At 44.0% G+C, this 20,357-nt stretch overlaps 1 protein-coding gene and 2 long non-coding RNA genes across 4 annotated transcripts in view; 1 reads left to right on the top strand and 2 right to left on the bottom strand.

Moving 5' to 3' along the window:
• The window catches only part of LOC112543929 (uncharacterized), a 94,779-nt gene extending 90,023 nt beyond the window's left edge, over positions 1-4,756 (bottom strand). The window contains exons 1-2 of one of the 2 annotated variants that reach the window (XR_012906314.1): positions 3,760-4,756; positions 3,141-3,200 (exon numbers count right to left, since the gene is read on the bottom strand). This is a non-coding gene — a long non-coding RNA (uncharacterized LOC112543929). The remainder of the gene's footprint in view (positions 1-3,140; positions 3,201-3,759) is intronic. The other variant, XR_012906313.1, reaches the window with a different exon arrangement.
• Positions 4,757-9,923: 5,167 nt separating this feature from the next.
• CCDC39 (coiled-coil domain 39 molecular ruler complex subunit) overlaps positions 9,924-20,357 on the top strand; it is a 41,457-nt gene continuing 31,023 nt past the window's right edge. Inside the window, exons 1-6 of the mRNA XM_075938038.1 lie at positions 9,924-10,141; positions 11,500-11,619; positions 16,418-16,564; positions 18,104-18,262; positions 19,185-19,277; positions 19,371-19,499. Coding sequence (XP_075794153.1) covers positions 10,025-10,141; positions 11,500-11,619; positions 16,418-16,564; positions 18,104-18,262; positions 19,185-19,277; positions 19,371-19,499 — 765 coding nt within the window. The 5' untranslated portion in view covers positions 9,924-10,024. The remainder of the gene's footprint in view (positions 10,142-11,499; positions 11,620-16,417; positions 16,565-18,103; positions 18,263-19,184; positions 19,278-19,370; positions 19,500-20,357) is intronic.
• The window catches only part of LOC142830802 (uncharacterized), a 34,129-nt gene continuing 25,397 nt past the window's right edge, over positions 11,626-20,357 (bottom strand). The window contains exon 3 of the long non-coding RNA XR_012906312.1: positions 11,626-13,210. This is a non-coding gene — a long non-coding RNA (uncharacterized LOC142830802). The remainder of the gene's footprint in view (positions 13,211-20,357) is intronic.

Here is a 20,357-nt window from a genome sequence, read left to right as displayed (position 1 = left end):
TTCTTCCTGGTCCTTCATATTTGCTTATATTAACCTCCAATCAAATAATGCAAGAACCTTTACAGCAGGGGTGGGGAACCTTTTTTGGGTAAAGGGCCACTGCCCCACAGACAAATCAGTTGGGGCCACAAACATGTGAGAAGCAACCCCCCCAAAATAAAAACCACTCACTGACATTACTCCTGTCTGAGAAAGAGAAAGACACTCCCCACATCCTCCTCACACACCAGAGCATGGGGGGCCCAGTCTAGTATATTTTAAGTTCTGCAGCTCCCCAGTGGAGCAGAGGAGGGGCTGGAATGCCACTGCGGGCTGCCCAAGGCTGAGATTCCCCAACCCTGCTTTACAGTATCAGCTCCACATCTCTACTCTCATATCCTCCCTCCTATTCTTCTTCTCATACATGCAGTCCCCTTAATCTCTTTTTCCCGTTCCTGACTTCTTTATTTTGCTACTTGAGTGACCTCAGTTTACCCATCTGTAAAGCAGGTCTGAAAATACTTCCCTCCCTGTTTGTTGTGAAGCATTTTGGGATCACCAGATAAAAGAAGCCATATGTAAAAATATATTATGCAGGTTGAACCTCTCTAGTCCAGTATCCTCAGGACCTGACCAGTGCTGAACCACAGGAGGTCAATGTTGTCTAGCAATATTACCAACTCTTCCATGGCATACTGGGCTCTTAGAAGACATCTGGGGTAAATTGGAACTAAACAACAGCACAGAACACAGAGAACCAGGACTGGTGGCTGTAAACTCTTGAGATCTTGGAAAACTTGGCCATACCCATGGTAAGTGGACATCTGACTAACTAAAATCATGCCGGACCACAGATATTGCCAGACCAGAGAGTATCAACCTGTATGTCTGGGTTTTTTAAATTAACTGGCAATTTTGTAGATTTGATTTTAAAACACTCTCCAGTCTTAATTTTAAATTAGGATTTTTAAGTAGGCAGATTTTTAAATAAGACACTTTTTTTTCATCTGATTTATACAGCTGGCATACATGTTTCAGTAAATGTCTACATGTTGTCGTCCCCCCCCCCCCCCCCATTTACAGGTAACAAATTTACTTCTGCAGTCATTATTGAAAGTCAAACCATCATGAAAAGCTTTCAGTAAGTCTAAAACTGGAGTTTTATTAGATGGAACAGAAACTTGAAATCTTTACCAAGCCGAATAACTGTGGTTTCAGGTATATATTTTGAAAAAAGGAATACAGTGGTCTGTGTAACGAAAGATTCAATCATTTCAGAGGGCGAATAAGCTGAGGAAATTATTTGTTAAGCTATAGTTTAATTTTATTCAAATGTACTTCTCCTTTCTTCCATAAAGCTGTAATACAGCACCCATAGATTTTACCAGCAAGAAAGCATTTTCTGTTTGTGTTTTTTTTCCCCCACTCTCCATTTTAAACAGAGGATTTGACAACTGAGTTCTTGTTAAAAAAAAAAAAAAAAACCCCAAACACCAAATACTGAAAAATATAGACATGCAGCACCATCTACTGGTTTAATATATTGTGGATAAATGCATGACAGATGTACAGAATATATTTCCACAAGGCAAAGGCTGAAAAACAGTCACCCACACCAAAGCTTATTATAGTGATATATTCAGTCAACATCAAGGCTCAACTAAATCAATGGATATGGAATTGCCATGAATATCATGGAATACTTAGCACAGATGGAACTTTTTATATGTTAAGGTACTAAATAGTACACAAACTATGATAAAAGAACATTACTAAGGTTACAATGTCAAGCAAATTACAAAATTTTAAAATCGCCTGTGCAAACTTAATTTCGCTTCCTTGTATATATGCATGATAATAGTTTTTAATTACATGATTATGTTACTATTTTTTCCATGGGACCCCTGTCTCATTCAATGCAGAGGATAAGTGGTGCTCAGTTCCTGAGCAGCTCTTTAATAGGGTTTTTTTATTGTTCGGTGTGCACCTCCCCCTATTTACTGAAGGCTATTCAAGCCCTTCTCTGAAGACAGAATTGTAAGTTTCTTCATAATATTTGAGCGTTTCATAGAAATTACTTTTTACAACACTATTGTAAAATGACAGGGTTTGTATTATTCCTATTTTGTAGACAGTGAATCGAGGGACAGAGAGGTAAAAAATGTCCACTAATTTTAGAGGAACAATTTGAGATGCCTTCAACCTAATTTTTCAGAGTATTTAGCATTACTGAACACTTTGTGTTCCAAAACTAGCTCACGTTGACCCGAGCTGCAGGTAGGAACACTCAGCACTTCTGCAGATCAGTTCCAACTGTATCAAGTTAGCGCCCAAAAATGAGGCACATACATTTGTTAAATACCTGTGAAAAGCTTGGTTTATGTGATTTGCCTAGTACCACATAACAACTCTGTAGCAGAGGCAGGGACAGAATGAAGATCTCAAGGCAAGCGTTCAATCACCTTCACCTTGAGATCATCCATTTTCTTCCTGCAGTTTCCTGCCTTGTTCACTTCACAGCTTTTGACTTCTGCAACAAATAGAGCAGACATCCTACAAATGACAGCCTCCTACAATAAACAATCTTGACTGATTCCCAGAACATATCTAAACTCTGCAACAGAATGAGGCAGGCCTCCTGTGGAAAAAATAGAATATGATCAGGTACACAATTAAAGCTGTATGAAATCTGGAATGTTAGTCCTTTTAAAAAAAAAGTCACATTTCTGGAAAAAAAATTCTAAATTGGAACAAAAAAAATCAAATATGTAACCCTTTTGTCAGATGGAACCAGCAGCAGCCAGGGCTGGATTTTTTTAACTATATATATGGGTTTCTCTTCATCCAACACAGAACTGGCACGAGCCCCACTCCTGGGAAATTCACATACCACCCCTGGGAGCCTCTGAAAGGCAATACTTCCCCACATTCAAGCACAGATTCTGACTGTAGAAAAGAAATGTTTAATAAAAGGGAGGGAGGTATCTTAGCATTAAATTGGAAAAACACCACAAACAAGGTTTATGAGTAAATGTCCCACCCCACATAGTTTGGGCAGTGTCCTTTTCCTCTCAGGTTCTTAAGTCCAGCAATTTAAATGTCCCTTTTATATATTCAACACGTCTCTGCACCCCATTCACAGTTGCTTTGTCAGTACAGACCTTGTTCAGTGCAGACCTCGAGTTCAGAGATGCATTTGCACAGTTCACCTCCCATTCTGGCTGGGGGGGGGGGGGGGAAGAGGTAAAGAGGCATCTTACTCAATCCACTGGTCACTTGTCATCTACCTTCTCACTCCTCTCTGCTACCACCCTGCTGGCTGCTCATTGCATCTCTCCACCACCACCCAGCTAGTTGCCTGTCACCATCCCTTCTTGGCTGTGACTTCTGCCTATCTGATTTCCTGTGGTTCCAAGCTCCTCACATGATTTCAACTCCCAGTGATTTCAACTTTTAGCAAGCAGGACAGGAAAAAAACAACTCCAACACAATGAGAAAGAAGCTCTTAATAATGCCTATTTAGCTCTGTTCTTTGAGCATTGGGGAGAACAGGTTAAACCAGTCCAGACAAACTGTCAGAGCTCTGAAAGTGGCACTCCTGCTTAGAAAGGTCCTTTCTGCTAATTGTGAGCCCTTTCCTTTGTAACAATTTAGCATAGTCCTATTTTTCTGTATACCCACAAAATTACAAACATTGGTAACAGTATTTTAGTTATCACTATATTTAAACCCCTGGATCTGCAGGGTTAATCCCTGGCAGGCTCCCACCTCTATATTTACCTGCACCTATGCAGGAATGGGATCATTGCAGCTCTTGCTGGCTGTGGATCACCAATGCAAGTGGCAGGAAACAGTATCTTGGTTCACGCCACTTCCTGTCGCTCCTATTGGCTGCAAACAGCAATCTGTAGCCAAGAGGAGCTGCAATCGCCAAATAGCTGCAATACAAACACAGCTGGTGTTGGGTCACAAATTAAGTTGATTGCAATGAGCAAAATACCACTCTATCTACAGACTATCTAAGCAAAGCAGTATCTAATTCTATTTACATATTAACACCCACAGTCTCTTCCCCCCTTCCAGGTTGTAATGGAAACATTCCTTTATGTCCTGCTTTACATCCATGACATTCTCTGTGGAAGAATCAAAATGGAGTTTTATTTTACTTTTTAAAATCTCCAGTCTTGTCTTCCTGTGGTTCCAAGCTCCCCAGATCTACCTCAGCCTGTCAGGTGAGGTGTGTCAGAGCCAGGGAACTCACAAATCTACAGAGCCCTAAATCTGTGATAGCTTTCTCCTCCATGCTGTCTGGACTCTGCAGGTGAATCACTGAGAACACAGGAAAGAGAGTCTCCCTCTTCTAGCTTGGGCACCTGCAGCCAGACCTGAAAAAGCTCACAGGAGCCTTGGCTGCCAATCTGGACCCCAAAGATCTGGTGGGAAGAGGGGTTTTTGCGCAAAAAGAAAACATCCACACTACTTTTCTCTCCCTCCCCCCTGCAAAAACAGATTGTATAAATTATGCAAATGAGGCACTGATATGCTAATCAGCACCTCATTTGCATACTCACTGCCAGCAAAACCGGCAGTGCAAATGTAGCCCAAATTAACTAACTAGAATGTTAGGGTTTGGCTGGAGGCTTCTCACCATCAGGCAGCCAATGAGAGCTTCTTCACTGGGGGCCAATGTCACATTTCCCACATTCATCAAGTAACATGATAACACTACATCTCTATACTCAGAGTGCTTTATTAATAAATGCCTGAGAGAACACATATCATCAAACCACTGACAGACATCACCATACCAGGAAAGCTGAGTGTAAACCTATCCCACGAGTGCTTAACTGCTACAGTATACTGCTACGTCTACACTGGCCCCTCTTCCGGAAGGGGCATGTAAATTTCACGAGTCGTCGTAGGGAAATCCGCGGGGGATTTAAATATCCCCCGCGGCATTTAAATAAAAATGTCCGCCGCTTTTTTCCGGCTTTTAAAAAAGCCGGAAAAGAGCGTCTAGACTGGCCCCGATCCTCCGGAAAAAGTGCCCTTTTCCGGAGGCTCTTATTCTTACTTTGAAGTAGGAATAAGAGCCTCCGGAAAAGGGCACTTTTTCCGGAGGATCGGGGCCAGTCTAGACGCTCTTTTCCGGCTTTTTTAAAAGCCGGAAAAAAGCGGCGGACATTTTTATTTAAATGCCGCGGGGGATATTTAAATCCCCCGCGCATTTCCCTACGATGACTAGTGAAATTTACATGCCCCTTCCGGAAAAGGGGCCAGTGTAGACGTAGCCTACTAGTATACCTATATCAGCAAAGGGTTTCTAGTGTAGACATGGCCTAATTGTCCTATACACGCTATGGGTGAGCAGGGGGAATTCAAAATTAGAGGGTAGACTAAGAAACTCATCTGACACACACAGCATTTCAGCATTTTCACATCAGCTTCCCCACAAGGATCTTCATACTACTTCTGTCATAGATGTGACTTTCCCTCTTAGAAAAGTTCTACACCTTCTAGGGCAGAAGAGGTTTTATAAGGACAACAAAAGCACAAAACAAAGGAATCTTCAGTCTAGCCAGGCTCAGCATATGGCCCCTTTTTCACAGGCAAGGCCCACCTGTCTCAACACTATCAAGTACCTGGGCTTTAGTCCGTTCAACAGTACAGTTTAAGCCCACCCTCACAAACTTAGACTTAGCTCTAATTAGTCACAGTCCTCACACAGCTCCTGGCCCTCAGCCAGGCTTCTTACCCACAGGTAGAAGCAATCAATCAGTTTTCTTCCCAATCAGCCTTTACCTGCTGGGTTTCCCTCCTTTCTCCATGAGTTTTCATCTACCCTCAAGGTCCTCTTCAGTTCAGTCTTCACACTCACTTCTTTAAATCTGGCATCACCAGGTATAATAGCTTGGCCTCCCCAATCTCTCAAGACATGTCTACACTGCAATTAAAAACCACCTGACTCAGGAGTGGGCCTTAAAGGGGTTTAATTCTGGCCCAGGCAGAGGCCAAAGTTCCAGGACCCTATGATGTGGAAGGGACCCAGAACTTGGACTACAGCCAGACCTCAAATGCCTTTACAACAGTTGAACAGCCCCTCAGGCCAAGCCTCCCAAGCCCAAATCAGCAGCCAAGGCCCAGCTGTGTATGTCTAATTGCAAATGGACATAACCTGAGAAAAACTCAAGTCCAGTTTCTAATTCTACATCAAAGCAACCTATCCACTCTCTTCCCAGTCTCCAGCATTGGGCTTCTTTTTCTTATGCTTTATTATGAAGCAGGCTCATCCACTGAGGGTACATCTAGACTGGCAAGATTTTGTGCAAAAGCACTTGCTTTTGCGCAAAAACTTGTCAGCTGTCTACACTGGCTGCTTGAATTTGCGCAAGAGCACTGACTTTGTAATGTACAAAATCAGTGCTTCTTGTGTAAATACTTTCACGCTCTGCTCAGGGATAAGCCCTCTTGCGCAAAAATACTTGTGCAAGAGGGCCAGTGTAGACAGGCACCTTAATTTTTGTGCAAGAAAGCCCGATGGCTAAAATGGCCATCAGAGCTTTCTTGCACAAAAGTGCGTCTAGATTGGCACGGATGCTTTTGTGCAAAAGCACTTTTTGCACAAAAGCATCCTTGTCAATCTAGACGCTCTTTTGCGGAAATACTTTTAATAGAAAAACTTTTCCGTTAAAAGTATTTCTGCAAAATCATGCCAGTTTAGACGCAGCCTTTATGTATAATTGCCACCTACTATATTCTCCATATATTCATGCTGCTACACCCTTACTCCGCTCTATATCCTTAAACAAACACAGTAGAACTTTAAAAATATTATCCCGCTTTCCTGATATTCTCACTAAGCTCCTCATAATGTTCTGTCACTTTAAAACATCTAAATTTTTTGACACTGCCTGCATTCACATATCAGATGATCATCTATTTATTTAGCATTTGTTACATAACCCATCTTTGTGTCTTTTCAGTTCATATAAATTATTATTCAGCCCTCAGTGCCCAGTTAACAGTCTAAGCATGAGTATATCACTGCTCCTTTTACAACAGTGGAGTACTGGATTATCCTCTATTTTGGGTCATACTTAATAAAAAAAATCCCTCTTTTCTTCTTTGTTCATAATTCCTGACATTCTTTTTTAACCCTTTACTAAATAAACTTTCAAATTCCTGCTTAGTTGAAGCACTCCTTATTCCCATTTCTCTATTTTTAAAACAAGTTTTGGTTCTTTGCCATTTCATTGCTAGACACCCCAGCATGTGCTGGAATCTATGTTGGTACTATGGATGTGAAATCCTGTTTAATTGGAGGGTAGGAGGGGGCCACTCCAGCCTGACTGGAGATCCCCACTCCCTGCCGTTGGGCTGGAGCGCACCCCCACCATCTCCCACCCCAGCCTGCCTACAGGGCACTAGGGCCTGCTGTAGACAAAGGCTGCTTCAGATGGGATGCCAGTGCAGTCCTGCCTGTGGCAACCTAGGACATCCTACAGGCAGAGGCTGCTCTGGCATCCCCTGCTTGCAGGGTAGCCAGGCCCGCCACAGAAAGAGGCATTAACGGTGAGACTTATTAGTTAATCAGTTAAATATTCACATAACTAGTTTACACCACAGCATACTAATTCTGTTCTCTAAAACAATACAGGCAGTCCCCGACTTACATAAGTCGGATCCGCACTTACGAAAGGGGCTTTCTCGCCCCGGAGCTCGCAGGCAGCGGTCCCGCCACCTCGACCTCCGGGGCGAGAAAAGCTGCGCCCGGTGCCCCCGGTATGCTGGGGACCATCTCCAGCAGACCAGGGGCACCGGGAGCAAAGCCGCAGCCGCGGCGGGGTCCCGCGCCTCTGAGGCTTTGCTCTGGCAAAGCCTCAGAGGCGCGGGACCCCGCCGCGGCTGCGGCTTTGCTCCCCGTGTCGCTGGTCTGCTGGGGGGAGGGGGGGCGCAGCTAGTGTGCCCCCCCCCCCCCCCAGCAGACCAGGCTTTTGTTGTGGACCCTGGGGCAGAGCAGCTGGGGCACTGCCGGTTGGTCCCGCAGCGCCGCTCTGGGCACTACTGGACCAACCCGGCAGCACCCCAGCTGCTCTGCCCCAGGCGTCCCCAAGTCAGCCGCTGCTGAAACTGACCAGCGCTGACTACAGGAAGCCCGAGGCAGAGTTGCTCTGCCCTGGGCTTCCTAGAATCAGCCGCTGATCAGTTTCAGCAGCAGCTGACTTGGGGACGTTTGGGGTTCTTAAGTTGAATCTGTATGTAAGTCAGAACTGGCGGTCAGTTTCAGCAGCGGCTGAATCTGGACGCCAGTTCCGACTTACATACAGATTCAACTTAAGAACAAACCTACAGTCCCTATCTTGTACGTAACCCGGGGACTGCCTGTATATCACTCATTAGAGCATTGCTGTTCAGTAGTAAAATGCTCAGTTTTCCTCCTTTCAGTTTCATGTCCTATAAAGGTCTAGCATGACAGGGCTAACTGAACAGAGCACACCGGTCCAAGACCTCTTGGTCCTTAATGGGTAGGTTGTCTGTTACTGAGACCAAAACCCCCCTTTTAAAAAAAAACTAATTATTTTAGGACTACTCTCAAGATTTTGGGAGTCTGAGTTATGATTTTTGGACTTTTGGGATTAGCAATAATGAAATTGCTTGTGCTATATGTATGGTTTTGCTCGTCTACTGCTCTGTGTGGCATTTTCTTTTGTTCTTTGTATTTACTGCCATTTCAGCCACTTCATGTGTTCAATAATGATTTCCAGAGCTAGGACAGTATAAGGAGCAGAAGCTGCAGATAGGTGTGGTGGAATTATTCTTGTGGTGTGCGGGACAGTTGTGGGGGTGTGGAGGTTGTAAGAGGGGCACTGGGCAATGTGGGGTGGGCGGATGTGTGTGGGAGGGTCATGGACATAGGGATCTGTGGTGGAGAACTCTGGGTGAGGAGCCAGCGGGCATGGTGATTGCTAAGCATAAGGGCTGTTTCTAGACTGGCAAGTTTTTCCGCAAAATCATCTGCTTTTGCGGAAAAATTTGCCAGCTGTCTACACTGGCTGCTTGAATTTCCGCAAAAGCACTGACGATCTCATGTAAGATTGTCAGTGCTTTTGTGGAAATAATATGCTGCTCCCGTTCGGGCAAAAGTCTTTTTCCGAAAAACTTTTGCGCAAAAGGGCCAGTGTAGACAGCAGAGATTTGTTTTCCGTAAAAAATCCCCGATCGCGAAAATGGCGATCGGGGCTTTTTTGCGGAAAAGCGCATCTAGATTGGTCACGGACGCTTTTCCGCAAAAAGTGCTTTTGCGGAAAAGCATCCTGCCAATCTAGACGCGCTTTTCCGAAAATGCTTTTAACGGAAAACTTTTCCGTTAAAAGCATTTCCGGAAAATCATGCCAGTGTAGACGTAGCCAAAGGGTTGGGTGAACCCGGGCAGGGTGGCAGTGTGGTAGGCACACAGGCAGCGCAGGCCTGGAGGCGCAGGTGGCATGGAAGTGCAGGTGTTAGTGATGAAAGTGGCACTGTGCAGGACTTGGGGGGCACAGTGTGTACAGTTTAGGGTGCAAGAGTTAATGGCAAAAGAGGGGCTCGGGAGCCCATGGGGACCAAAAGAAATGGGGGCACCATGGGGAGGGGCAAGGGTGAGAAATACAAATTCATCCAGCGAGCCATGATCCTTAAGGCCAGACCTGGGGGCGCATGAACTCCCCTGTGCGTGGTGGGGGGGTACAACCTGCCTTTCGGGGGTGGGGGTCACACCAGCCTTCCCCGTCCCACGCCGAGGTCACGAATCCCAATCCCTCCTGCAACAGGGGGGCCGGGAGAAATGTGGCGCCGAGACGGGGGGGGGGGGGGGGTTGGGGCGGGGGGGGGTTCCCGTGAGGGAAAAAGGGGGGGGCGGGAGTGCGACCGGAAGTCGGGCTCCTTCCTGCCGCTGACTTCCTGTTTGGTTCGTAACCAAGGGCTTCTGGTTGCTAAGGGAGCAGGCGGCGCAGCCTGTGGCCGGGACGCGGAGCGAAGGGGGCTGCAGCGACCCCACTGCCCCAGCATGAGCCGGGGCGACGCCGCCGGCGGCTTCTCCGCCTCGGTCCTGGCCGAGCTGGACTGGGACGATGGGTTCGCCATCCCCGTGGCCAACGCGGAGAACAAGGCGCTGGAGGAGGAAGTGAGTGGGGGAGGCTGCAGCCCGGCAGGGGGGCACGGACCCTCCCCGACTCGCCCGCGCGGGGGGCGCACGGATCCCCTTCCCCTCCAGCGGGAGGGAGCCCTGCATGGTCCTTGCCCCTGACCGGGGGGGGGGGGGTACGAATCCTTTTCCCAGCGCCCCCTCCCCAAGGAAGTGAGAGACATGAACCGTCAAAGTGCCTCTCCATGGGGACGAATCCCTCCCCGGGTTTTAGGAAGGGCCCCCAGAACCCCCCCCCCCCCCCCCAATGAACTCCCAGCTAAACCTAGGGCTCCCCGCGGGATAATCTCTCCCAGGACACAGAGCCTCCCCCTGCCCCCCGGCGGCTCGTAGATGATGCCGTATTGTATTGACTGACCCAATGGCCCAGCAAGTTGCTGCTGTGCTACTGGAGGCACCAGATGACAGCTGCGATATAACTCCCCAGGGCTATCTACTGAACTCCCAAAGCATTTTCCACAGGAGGAAGAGGGATAACCTGATGTCCTGGACAAACTCTCCATCCCCTCTCCCCGCCAAGGCTAGTCCTGTGCTTGTCATCACCTGTTCTTTATTGAGGTTCTGATCTGAAGAAGTAGGTTTTGTCCACAAAAGCTCAAGATACTATAAGGGTACATCTACACTATGGCTATTTCGGGATATCAGAGGTATCCTGAAATAGCTTCCCTGAGTCTTAACAAGCTGCCCATTATTTTTTGACATAACAAGCATGCTATGTTGTAACCCACATTCCACGGGGGTTAAGGGATGTCTTGACATAGTGCGTTATTTCGAAATTTGGTGCTGTGTAGATGCGCCAAATTTCAAAATAAGCTATTTAAAAATAGAATTGTAATAAGACGGATAGTGCAATTTGCATATCTTACTTCAACTTTAGGGAGCTGTGTAGATGAACCCTAAATGTTAGTCTCTAAGGGTGCATCTACACAGCGGAGCTTAACTCGAAATAAGCTATGCAAATTAAGCTACGTCAGTTGCATAGCTTATTTCGAAATTGGGAGCATCTCCACAGCACTTATTTCAAAATAGAGCACTCTTCCTCCAACTTCCCTTACTCCTTGTACAATGAGGGTTACAGGTAAATGATGATAAACAGAATTATATGTCACACTGGATTAACATTTAAGTCATAAGTAACATTACTTTTTAAACATATTTTTTCCCTAGGCAACTATATTTATTTTTCTATCTTAATTTTCAAAGAAGTGAAGTATACTGTCTGTACTCTTGAGATTTATATTAGATAGCTTATATAATTATAAACAGGCATTGCTATTTGAAGAAATTGATTGAGTTTAGTACTTTTTGTTTTTGTTTGTTTGTTTGTTTGTTTATAGCTGCAAAAATTGCAGAAAGAAAAAACAAACCTAAAAAATCAGTTGACTGACTTTGAAGAACGTATTGAGGCAATGACATCACATTTGAAAAACGTCAGACAGGAGTTCAACTTTACACAGGTAGGTTGTTCTGGATCTTTCTTATCCAGTTTAGAATTCTGTTTGATATTTTTCTCTAGTTTGTACTCATACCTATTTGTCTGAATATATTTTATTACTGATGAGAGACCTCCCAGCTTTATCTTCTAGTACTTGCCTAGGAAACAAATTAAGACATGTCTCAAAATATTATTTTACATAAGAACATAAGAATATAAGAATGGCATAAGAATATTTTATGGTAATTAAAATGAATAAATAATGATTGTGCATGGAATGAAGCCTGAAGGGATAGATTTTAGGATAGCGTAGCAATGGGTATTTAGAGAAGCAATAGATAGATAAGTTTGATCCGGGAAAAAATAAAACTGTTTCAATCTGGAAAAAAATTGTAAAGGGAGAATGCATTCATAAGAATATGACTAATTGCCAAATAGTAATGGAGACTTAATTCTTGGACTTGAAAAATGAAACAAGACAATAAGGGCAGAGAGGATTCTGCTTTACACTGAGACTTCTGACTGGGACATATGGATCCACATTTTCAGATAAATGCATGTTCTCATACATCAGATCTAGGGATCTCTGCTGATGTGATTGCATGTGTTCGGGAATGTGGCTGTCTCAGAGGTAACTAGAACCCAATCCCTATAGGATTTTAATATTAACAGTTTGAATTGCAGTCTGGGTATATAGGCTTTGGAACAATCAACAGTACAATAAACTGCACACATTTTGTCAAGAACACCTGCCTCCGTTTTCTGTGAATGTGTGCAACGTGGGGCAGGGAGGGGTTTTGGGAGGGAAGGCAGTGGGGGTATGGGGCAAACCCACATTTGGAAGGCCTTGGGGAAACTCATTGGGCTCTTTGGGAGAATCTCTCCCTCACAGCTTCTGGAATGCGCAATCCCACCTGGTGGGCTTGGCGGATGGCAGCTGTCCGGGGCTGCTCAAACTGCCTCCCCTCCACATCAGCCCGTGTCCCCCACCCTGGGAGGAAGGTCTCCCCTTTCCTCTCCACCAGGTTGTGCAGCACACAACAGGCAGCAACCACTTTGGGGATGTCACGTTCCCCTATGTCCAGCTGAGTGAGCCGGCATCTAAATCTCTTCTTCAGACGGCCAAAGGCGCACTCTTCCTGGAAGCAAGCCCAATTCAGGTGGGAGTTAAACAGTTCTCTGCTTGCATCCAGGTGTCCACTGAATGGCTTCATGAGCCAGGGCATGAGGGCCACACCCATTGGCCACGATGCACATAGGCATCTGCACATCCCCCAGTGCAAAGTTTCTCTCCGGAAAGAATGTCCCAGCCTGCAGTATAGGTATGAGTTCCAGAAGATGCGGGCATCGTGTTCCCGGCCTGACCACTCAACACAAATATCTGTGAATTGTCCCCGGTGGTTGACCAGGGCCTGCAGCACCATAGAAAAGTAGCCCTTTCTGTTAATATACTGGACTGCTCAATGGGATGGTGCGTGGATCGGGATGTGCGTCCTGTCGAGTTCTCCACTGCAGTTTGGAAATCGTAGCCCTACAAATCTGGCCACGATGGTATCCAGGTCTCCGAGGTGGAGAGTCCTGTGAAGCAGCTCTGAATTGATGGCCATCACCACCTGCAGAAAGGGACAAATAGAAATACACATAACAGGACATTAGAGGAGTTGCTTGAGCTGATGAGAGGTGCTTCCCCATCCCTCCCCTCTCAGACCCCAAGAGCCGCCCCCCCGCCCCCGGCAACTCCCCATTCCCATCCCCCACCCCCCACACCATGGCAGGGTGAGGCCACGAGGACTTCTACCACTGCCACCCTCATCCCCCATTCCCTCTGCCCGATCCTGACTGCCCCCTTTATCTGCCCCCCCCCCCCATGCCTCTGTTTTTGGATACCCAACTTCCCCAGAGAGTGACTTAACTCCATCAAGATGGCCCCAACAGTAGACCTCCCCACGCCAAACTGGTGTCCCACGGAGCAGTAGCTGTTGAGGGTGGCTAGCTTCCAGAGAGCAATAGCGACCTGCTTCTCCAGGGGGATGGCGGGCCGCAAATGAGCGTCCTGGTGTTGTAGGGCAGGGGCGAGTCAGGCACACAGCTCCTGGAAGGTGGACTTCCACATACGGAAGTTTCGGAGCCAAGCCTCATCGTCCCACTGCTCCATAACAAGCCAGTCCCACCAGTCTGAACTGGTGTCCAGCCTCCAAACTCGCCTCTGCAGGAATAAGTTCGGTGGCAAGGGCAGTGGGGCTGCAGCCCAAGTGAGGGGCTCAAAGCTGGGCTTTGAATCCAGCTCTGCCACAAACATCATGATGGTCTCATGAAGATGCAGCAGAACTTCCAGCATCACAGTGTGGGCCCATCGCCTGCCCAGGGGCAGCTCAGGCTCCATGGCCAAAAACACAGTGAAAAGCAGAAAAAAACCCTGAAAATAAACTGCTGTGGTGTCCGACGAAGCAGGGCAACCAGAACAAGCACTGCAGCAGCTTTGCTTTCCCTCCAGGAGATAGGCAAGCCACAAACAGGAGCAGAGCAATGGCTGTCCAGGGGACTCCCTTTAAGCACGCGTCTCTGCAAAGAGAATGCAGCAGCATCTGGAAATAAAGGCTGTTCCTGTGCCCTGCCAGAAGCACTTCCGGGTACCCTTTTTTCCTTCCTTTTTTTACCTTTTTTTTTGTTTTTGAAAAAGCAGATCAATTTTTCAATCTGCATAATGCAATCTAGATGCTCTTTTTCCGAAAAGATACTTTCAAAAAAGCTTCTGTCGAAAAAGGCGTGCAGTCTAGACATACTCTTGGAGAGCCTAATTTGTTGGGGTTAGTGTGCAGGTCAGAGGTGGTATTGGTGGCCTGTGATTTATTAGACAAGATGATCTGGTTATCCTTTCAGGTCTTAAACTAGGGATGGGCAATAATTTTTGATGGGGGGAAGGTGTGGGGCACACCAAGAATTTGGTAAGTGGTCAAGGGCTGCACTCTTCCATGATACTAATGGAGGAGGTGCAGGGTCTGATATGGAGATTGGGTGCAGAAGGGAACTTGGGATTGGAATGCAGAAACGGATGTGGGGGTCTGTGAGGATATTAGTATGAAGGAGGGAGTTGTGATCTGGGGTAGGGGTTTAGAGTGCAGAGTCTGGGAGGGAGGATGGGTATGAGTGCAGGAGAGGATTTGGATATGGAGGAAAGGTGTAGGAGGGGGTGCAAGATCTGGAAGGGGGTTGTGACCTGGGGCAGAAGCAGAGGAGTGGGTACAGAGGTTTGGTTGTGCCCTAGGGCAGAAGGGGGAGTGATCTGGGACAGGAGATTGGGGTGCAGGCCAGGGTAGTGTTCTCTGTAAGTTGTGCAGTAGCACAGACCTACAGTTGCTTAATGAGCCCCTTTCAGCCAGGGGCTCAGGACTTGTTCATGGAGCTGCCTGGCTGTGAGAGGGACACTTCTCCCTCAATGACAGCAGCAGTTCCCTGCTGAGGACAAAGCAGTGAGTTTCTCCCAGCTGGTAGGGAGGGGACGTGTACACGCTCCTGCACGCTGCTCAAAATGGCCGGCTGTTGGGGATATGTGCTGCGCTGAGTGCCACAAGTCCCACAGGTAGTACTTTTCACACTGCCTGCTCTGCAAACAGGCAGCTCCCATTGGCTGGTTCCTGGCCAATAGGAGCTGTGAGATTGTGCTTGGCATGGGACAGCATGTGAAGCTTCTTCTCTCCCCACTCTGGCTTTTGGCGACCCTCAGAGCGGCACATAGCCACCATAGTCTGTTGCTTTGAGCAGCATGTGGGGGTAGGCAGGGAGCCTGCCTGAAGATCCAGCCCACAGGCCATATTTTGCCCGCCCCGACTTAAACTTTATGACTCAGGTTCAAATTTTTAAATGATCAGTGGATAAGGATGCCTCTGTTTTTGGATACCCAACTTCACACACTTTAAAGGGACCCAATTTTCACAGGTGGGTGCTCAGAACTTTCTGAAAAATGAACCCTCTAAGGTTTTGGGCTGGACTGCTAAAAACATTAAATCACAGCTATGATTTCATATACATGTCTGGGAAGAAACTCAGATAATGAATCTATTGATACAACCCATGCGAAAGAGCACTGAGAGGTGGATAGATGGCCTCCCTGCAGCTGAACAGCCTCTTAGTTTTAATGTGCTAGATGCAAGTTTTAATTAGCAATCGAGATGAAGAACACTATGTGCTCCTTCTTCTTTAAGAGAAGGACTTCCAGTAGGTAAAAGATTGGGTATTGTATAGGGGAAAATATATTAAAGCAATTTGCCAGACAAAAAGAGGCACCCAGCTGGCATGTGGCAATATCTATGTCAACTAATCCATCTCGGCTCAAAACAATAGAATACTCTTTGCTGCTTTGCCTCCTGAATCAGACAGAATGCTACATGATGATGGAGAGACTAGTTTGAATATGATTGTTAGTACTGTTGTTTGTCTCTGAACTACAGAAGAGCGAAATAATGAATTCTGAATTTTCCATGAAGTATTTTTGAATCACTTAGCTAGATAGGGAAAGCTAATCTGTGAACATTTGATATGGGTAATTTATTTTTATATTAATTCTATATCTAAAAGTCCAAACACCAGTAAATGAAGTTGCTCTGGATTAACACCAGTGCAGATCAGATCCTGAATTTCAAAAGCATCCATAAGCATTATTATTTTAGTTCTGTAAAATGCCTACATGTAAAGTTCATAGTTTTATATCAGTGTTATCTTTTATTTAGAGTTCTGATTTTGGTGAAATAATAAAATTTATATGGGGTGCTAAATTCCTGTTAACAATTCCGTGCAAAATAATGAACTATATTATTCTGTAGTCTCTTTACAGAGCCAGAGAGAATGAAATTAAAACTGAAGAGCACTTTAAAGCCGTTGCTGAGAGAGAGCTTGGACGTCTCAAAAAAGAGATTCAACGGCTGAAAAATGAGATGGTTTCCTTAAGAGAAAAGAAAAATAGTCAAGAAGTAAGATTCAAGAATATTGTAATAAGTAACCTATTCTGTTTATCACTATTTTTCTTGCAACGAGTAGGTTTTTTTTAAACAAATAAGATAATAAGACAACAATTTGTACAATAGTACTTTTTGATGAAGCCTGTGACATCCCCTAAATACTTATCACCCAGTCCTTCGGCCCCTTTTCAGGAACATGTTAAGAGTTTTGTGTTATTAAGAAATGGAGGACCAATTGCTTATTTTGTTTAAAGTTTCAGACATGACATAGTAATTTTTTTCATTCATTTTGGAATTCCAAGTGTCTCAGGGTTTTGATTGCAACAGGATTAGCTGATGAGGTAAAGTTTTCCTTAGCAAAACTTAGGAATATTTATTCTTAATCATCAATGGGACAAAACACAGCCAAGAATGACAACAAAAGACTCATCCCCACAAGATCCACAGCACTGTCAAAAAGTCAGTGGCAATGGTGAGACCCTCAGAATCAGACCCAAAGTAAGAGAGATGGAAAGGGGTTGCAACGAGGTAGATTCATGTAATGATGTGTTCACACACCCTACCTTGTTACTTTCTCTTTGGATATTTTCCTTGTACTTAAAAAAAAAAAAAAAAAGTTGCTAGAATACTTCTGCTCCCTTGAGCCTAAAAAGGATCGGATGGGAAGATTTCAAGTGCAAATCTTTTATATATTTTCTGTAAATAAATACATTTATAACAACATTTGAGTAGAAAATTACCCATGAAAGAAATAGCAAATGTGTTATATCTTTTTTTTCAAGTCATTAGGCTAATTAATATTTGGTTGGCTTTTTTCCTTATTGTTGACTCTCTTTGGTGCTCCAAATAGCCAGATCCTCCTCCTTGCTGTACTCCTAAGGCTAGATTCTGCCAGTCCCTCTTACATTGGGAAGTCAATTGGGACCACTCGCAAGCTACACTGTAGCTTTCTTCCGGAAAAGCTTATGCAAATGGATAAGTGGAATATCGCGGCGTGGAATATCGCTGCACTTCAGAGCTGTGTAGATGGCTCCTTTTTGCACAAAAGCCTCTTGCACAAAAGCGGCTGCTCATTAATTATGCAAATGAAGTGCAGCGATATTCCACTCCGCACTTCATCTGCACAAGCTTTTCCAGAAGAAGGCTACAGTGTAGACGTAGACGTGGGGTAAGAGTATCAGAATTTGTCTTTTAGGTTCGGGGAAAGGGGAAGAGAGTTGTATGAGTTTCTCACCAAGCATGTATTAACGCCAGATTGAATAGGCATCTTATGCCAAATAGTCACTCACTTCACTTTAAGACAGTTTTGCTTTTTTAGGTTTGTGGAAACTTAATTGTCTTGATTCTTTTTAATGCCAGGACCAGGTACTGGCATTATTCAAATTGAAGATATTTGCCATAGAAAAAGACTCAACAGAATGATCATCAGAAACCACTAAATTCCTAAGACGAGGATAAATGCCCATATCCACTTGCACTGTCTGTTTTGATTTTGTGCTTAGATAGATAATTCATAATTTTTAAAATTTAATTTCTCTCAAACTTTTCTAGAATAATATATTCAAAGCCACTCAAAAGCTGGAAGCCTTAAGATGCCAGATGAACTGGGATCAGCAAGCTCTGGAGGCGTGGTTAGAGGAATCAGCTCATAAAGACAATGATGCAGTCATAATCCAGAAGTATGCTCAACAGGATGATGGGAAATTTAAAGTATGATTATATACCATTTTTTAAAAAAATGTAATTTCAGTATGTATATTTTCAACAGGAAAATAAGGCCATTTTTAGCATCTAAGAATTTTATCATGCATCAAGTCAGAGACTGAGACATAGAGAAAGGCAAGACATCATGTTCAACAGCACTTCTAATCTGTGATGGTTTTTCATCTAGCATACCAATTTCATTTAAATGTTAGGATGTGACTGTTTTTATAAAGGGCCATAATGCACAATTTAATACTTTTAAGGGTTTGTTTGTTCAGCTAGAGAAGGCTAAAATTTAGCCTGAAAATACATATAATATTTAATTATGGCCAGTAGTCACTGTAGGTAAAACTTTGCAGTCAGTTTTTAAACAGAACTTCATACTGAATTCAATAGAGGGTTCGTCCTAGAAATCTACGACATATGACCTTCTAGAAAAATAAGTGCAAGTAGTTTAGATGTTCCTGTTTACACCAGAAATGCATTGTTTAATATCACTGAGAATAAAATAAGGCTACTAGAATAAAACTGACTAGAGCAATGAAAGACAGGTATTAAATGTATAGTAGACTCATCAAGCAATTGTTTCAAAATGTATAAAGATTATTCTCACATAGCTTGTCACTTAGGAAAAAAGTATTTTTGTTGATACATTTAAGTATTCTTTGCATAATTTTCAAATTAAAGCTAATTTTACTACCATCTGCATTGAATGAACAGGCAATTCAAATACCATTGGTTACCCAAAAAGTCCCATTGATATTAAAGGAACTACTTCTATGAATAAGGGCTCCTTGCATGACCAAAGGTTTATAAGATTGGATTCTTAGCTTTTTATGTATTTCAAACTCCCAACTTAACTGTAGCAAAGCTTTGTATTCATTTATAATTAATTAACTATTTTAGTCCTTGAATAATTTCATTTCAGGTGCTGACTCACCAGGTAGAAACGATGACTATGGAAGCTAATCAGAAACGCAAAATTCTTGACAATGAGCTTACAGAAACCATAAGTGCTCAGGTTTGTGTATAAAGCAAATAAAGATTATTTTCCATATTTGAAGTACTTCTTAAAATTAGAAACCATTGCTAATTGGGCTCCACTTCCTTACAGATAGAGCTGGATAAAGCAGCTGAAGATTTTCGCAGGGTTCACCATGAAAGACAAGAGCTCATCAGACAGTGGGAAAGTACAATAGAGCAGATGCAGAAAAGAGATCAAGAAATAGATCATTGTGCTTTGGTAAAATATATATTCAGAGTTTGCTTTATATAAATAGTGGACCTAACCTTGCACCACTAATGAAAACTGTGCTATTGTCTCAAATAGAAGAACACTGTAAAAATAATGGGCCTTATCCTGTTCCTTTGTGCATTGCTCCTCTTTACATTTCACTCAGCTGTTTTGAACTTAAGGTATATTACAGAAGATGCAGTTGCATTAGATTGCATTGTTTGATGAATATTTTTAGTTTTAAAGGGGAGTCTCTTAAGTACAGTCTGTCTCTCTCAACTTAAATGATATTCTTCTGCAATACTATCCAAAAGTCTCATATTTAATTTTCAGTTCCAGTCTCACATACCCTGTTCCATCAAGAGCTGGAATGCCTTGCAACTTCTGATAATGTTCCCTCTGTCTTATCTTAACAGCACTAACAGCAGCTAGACTTCTACACAAGTCTCTTAGAGAAGAATAGTGGGCTGCAAAGGGGGGTAGAATTTGCATGTTCACATTTGGGTTAGAGAGCTCTGTGGGGAAAAAGGTATTTGAACTATTATTATTATACAACAGTAATAAACTGTCTAATAATAGAGGAAGATCTCAGGAGAAATCATTTAGAATGGGAGTTAATGTAGAAACTTAGCTGTAATAACTTGAGCTCTTTAGTACTGTAGGCCATATATTTGCTAGTAGCTGTATTTTGCTACCCTTTATTGAATACTCTTCAAATTAGTTCTGTTGATTTATGTTTGTGATTAAAATAAGAAGTTAATATAGGGACCAGATCAGCTAAACGAGATGGTGCCATTTATAAGTAGTCACTTTTCAAAGAATAGGAAAGTAATTTCTGTACACTGTTGTTTCATGATAAGTACGTTC

This window comes from Pelodiscus sinensis, chromosome 10 (genome assembly GCF_049634645.1).
Source record: "Pelodiscus sinensis isolate JC-2024 chromosome 10, ASM4963464v1, whole genome shotgun sequence".
NCBI classification, from domain to species: Eukaryota; Metazoa; Chordata; order Testudines; family Trionychidae; genus Pelodiscus; species Pelodiscus sinensis.
This window is presented reverse-complemented; position numbering and strand designations above follow the sequence as displayed.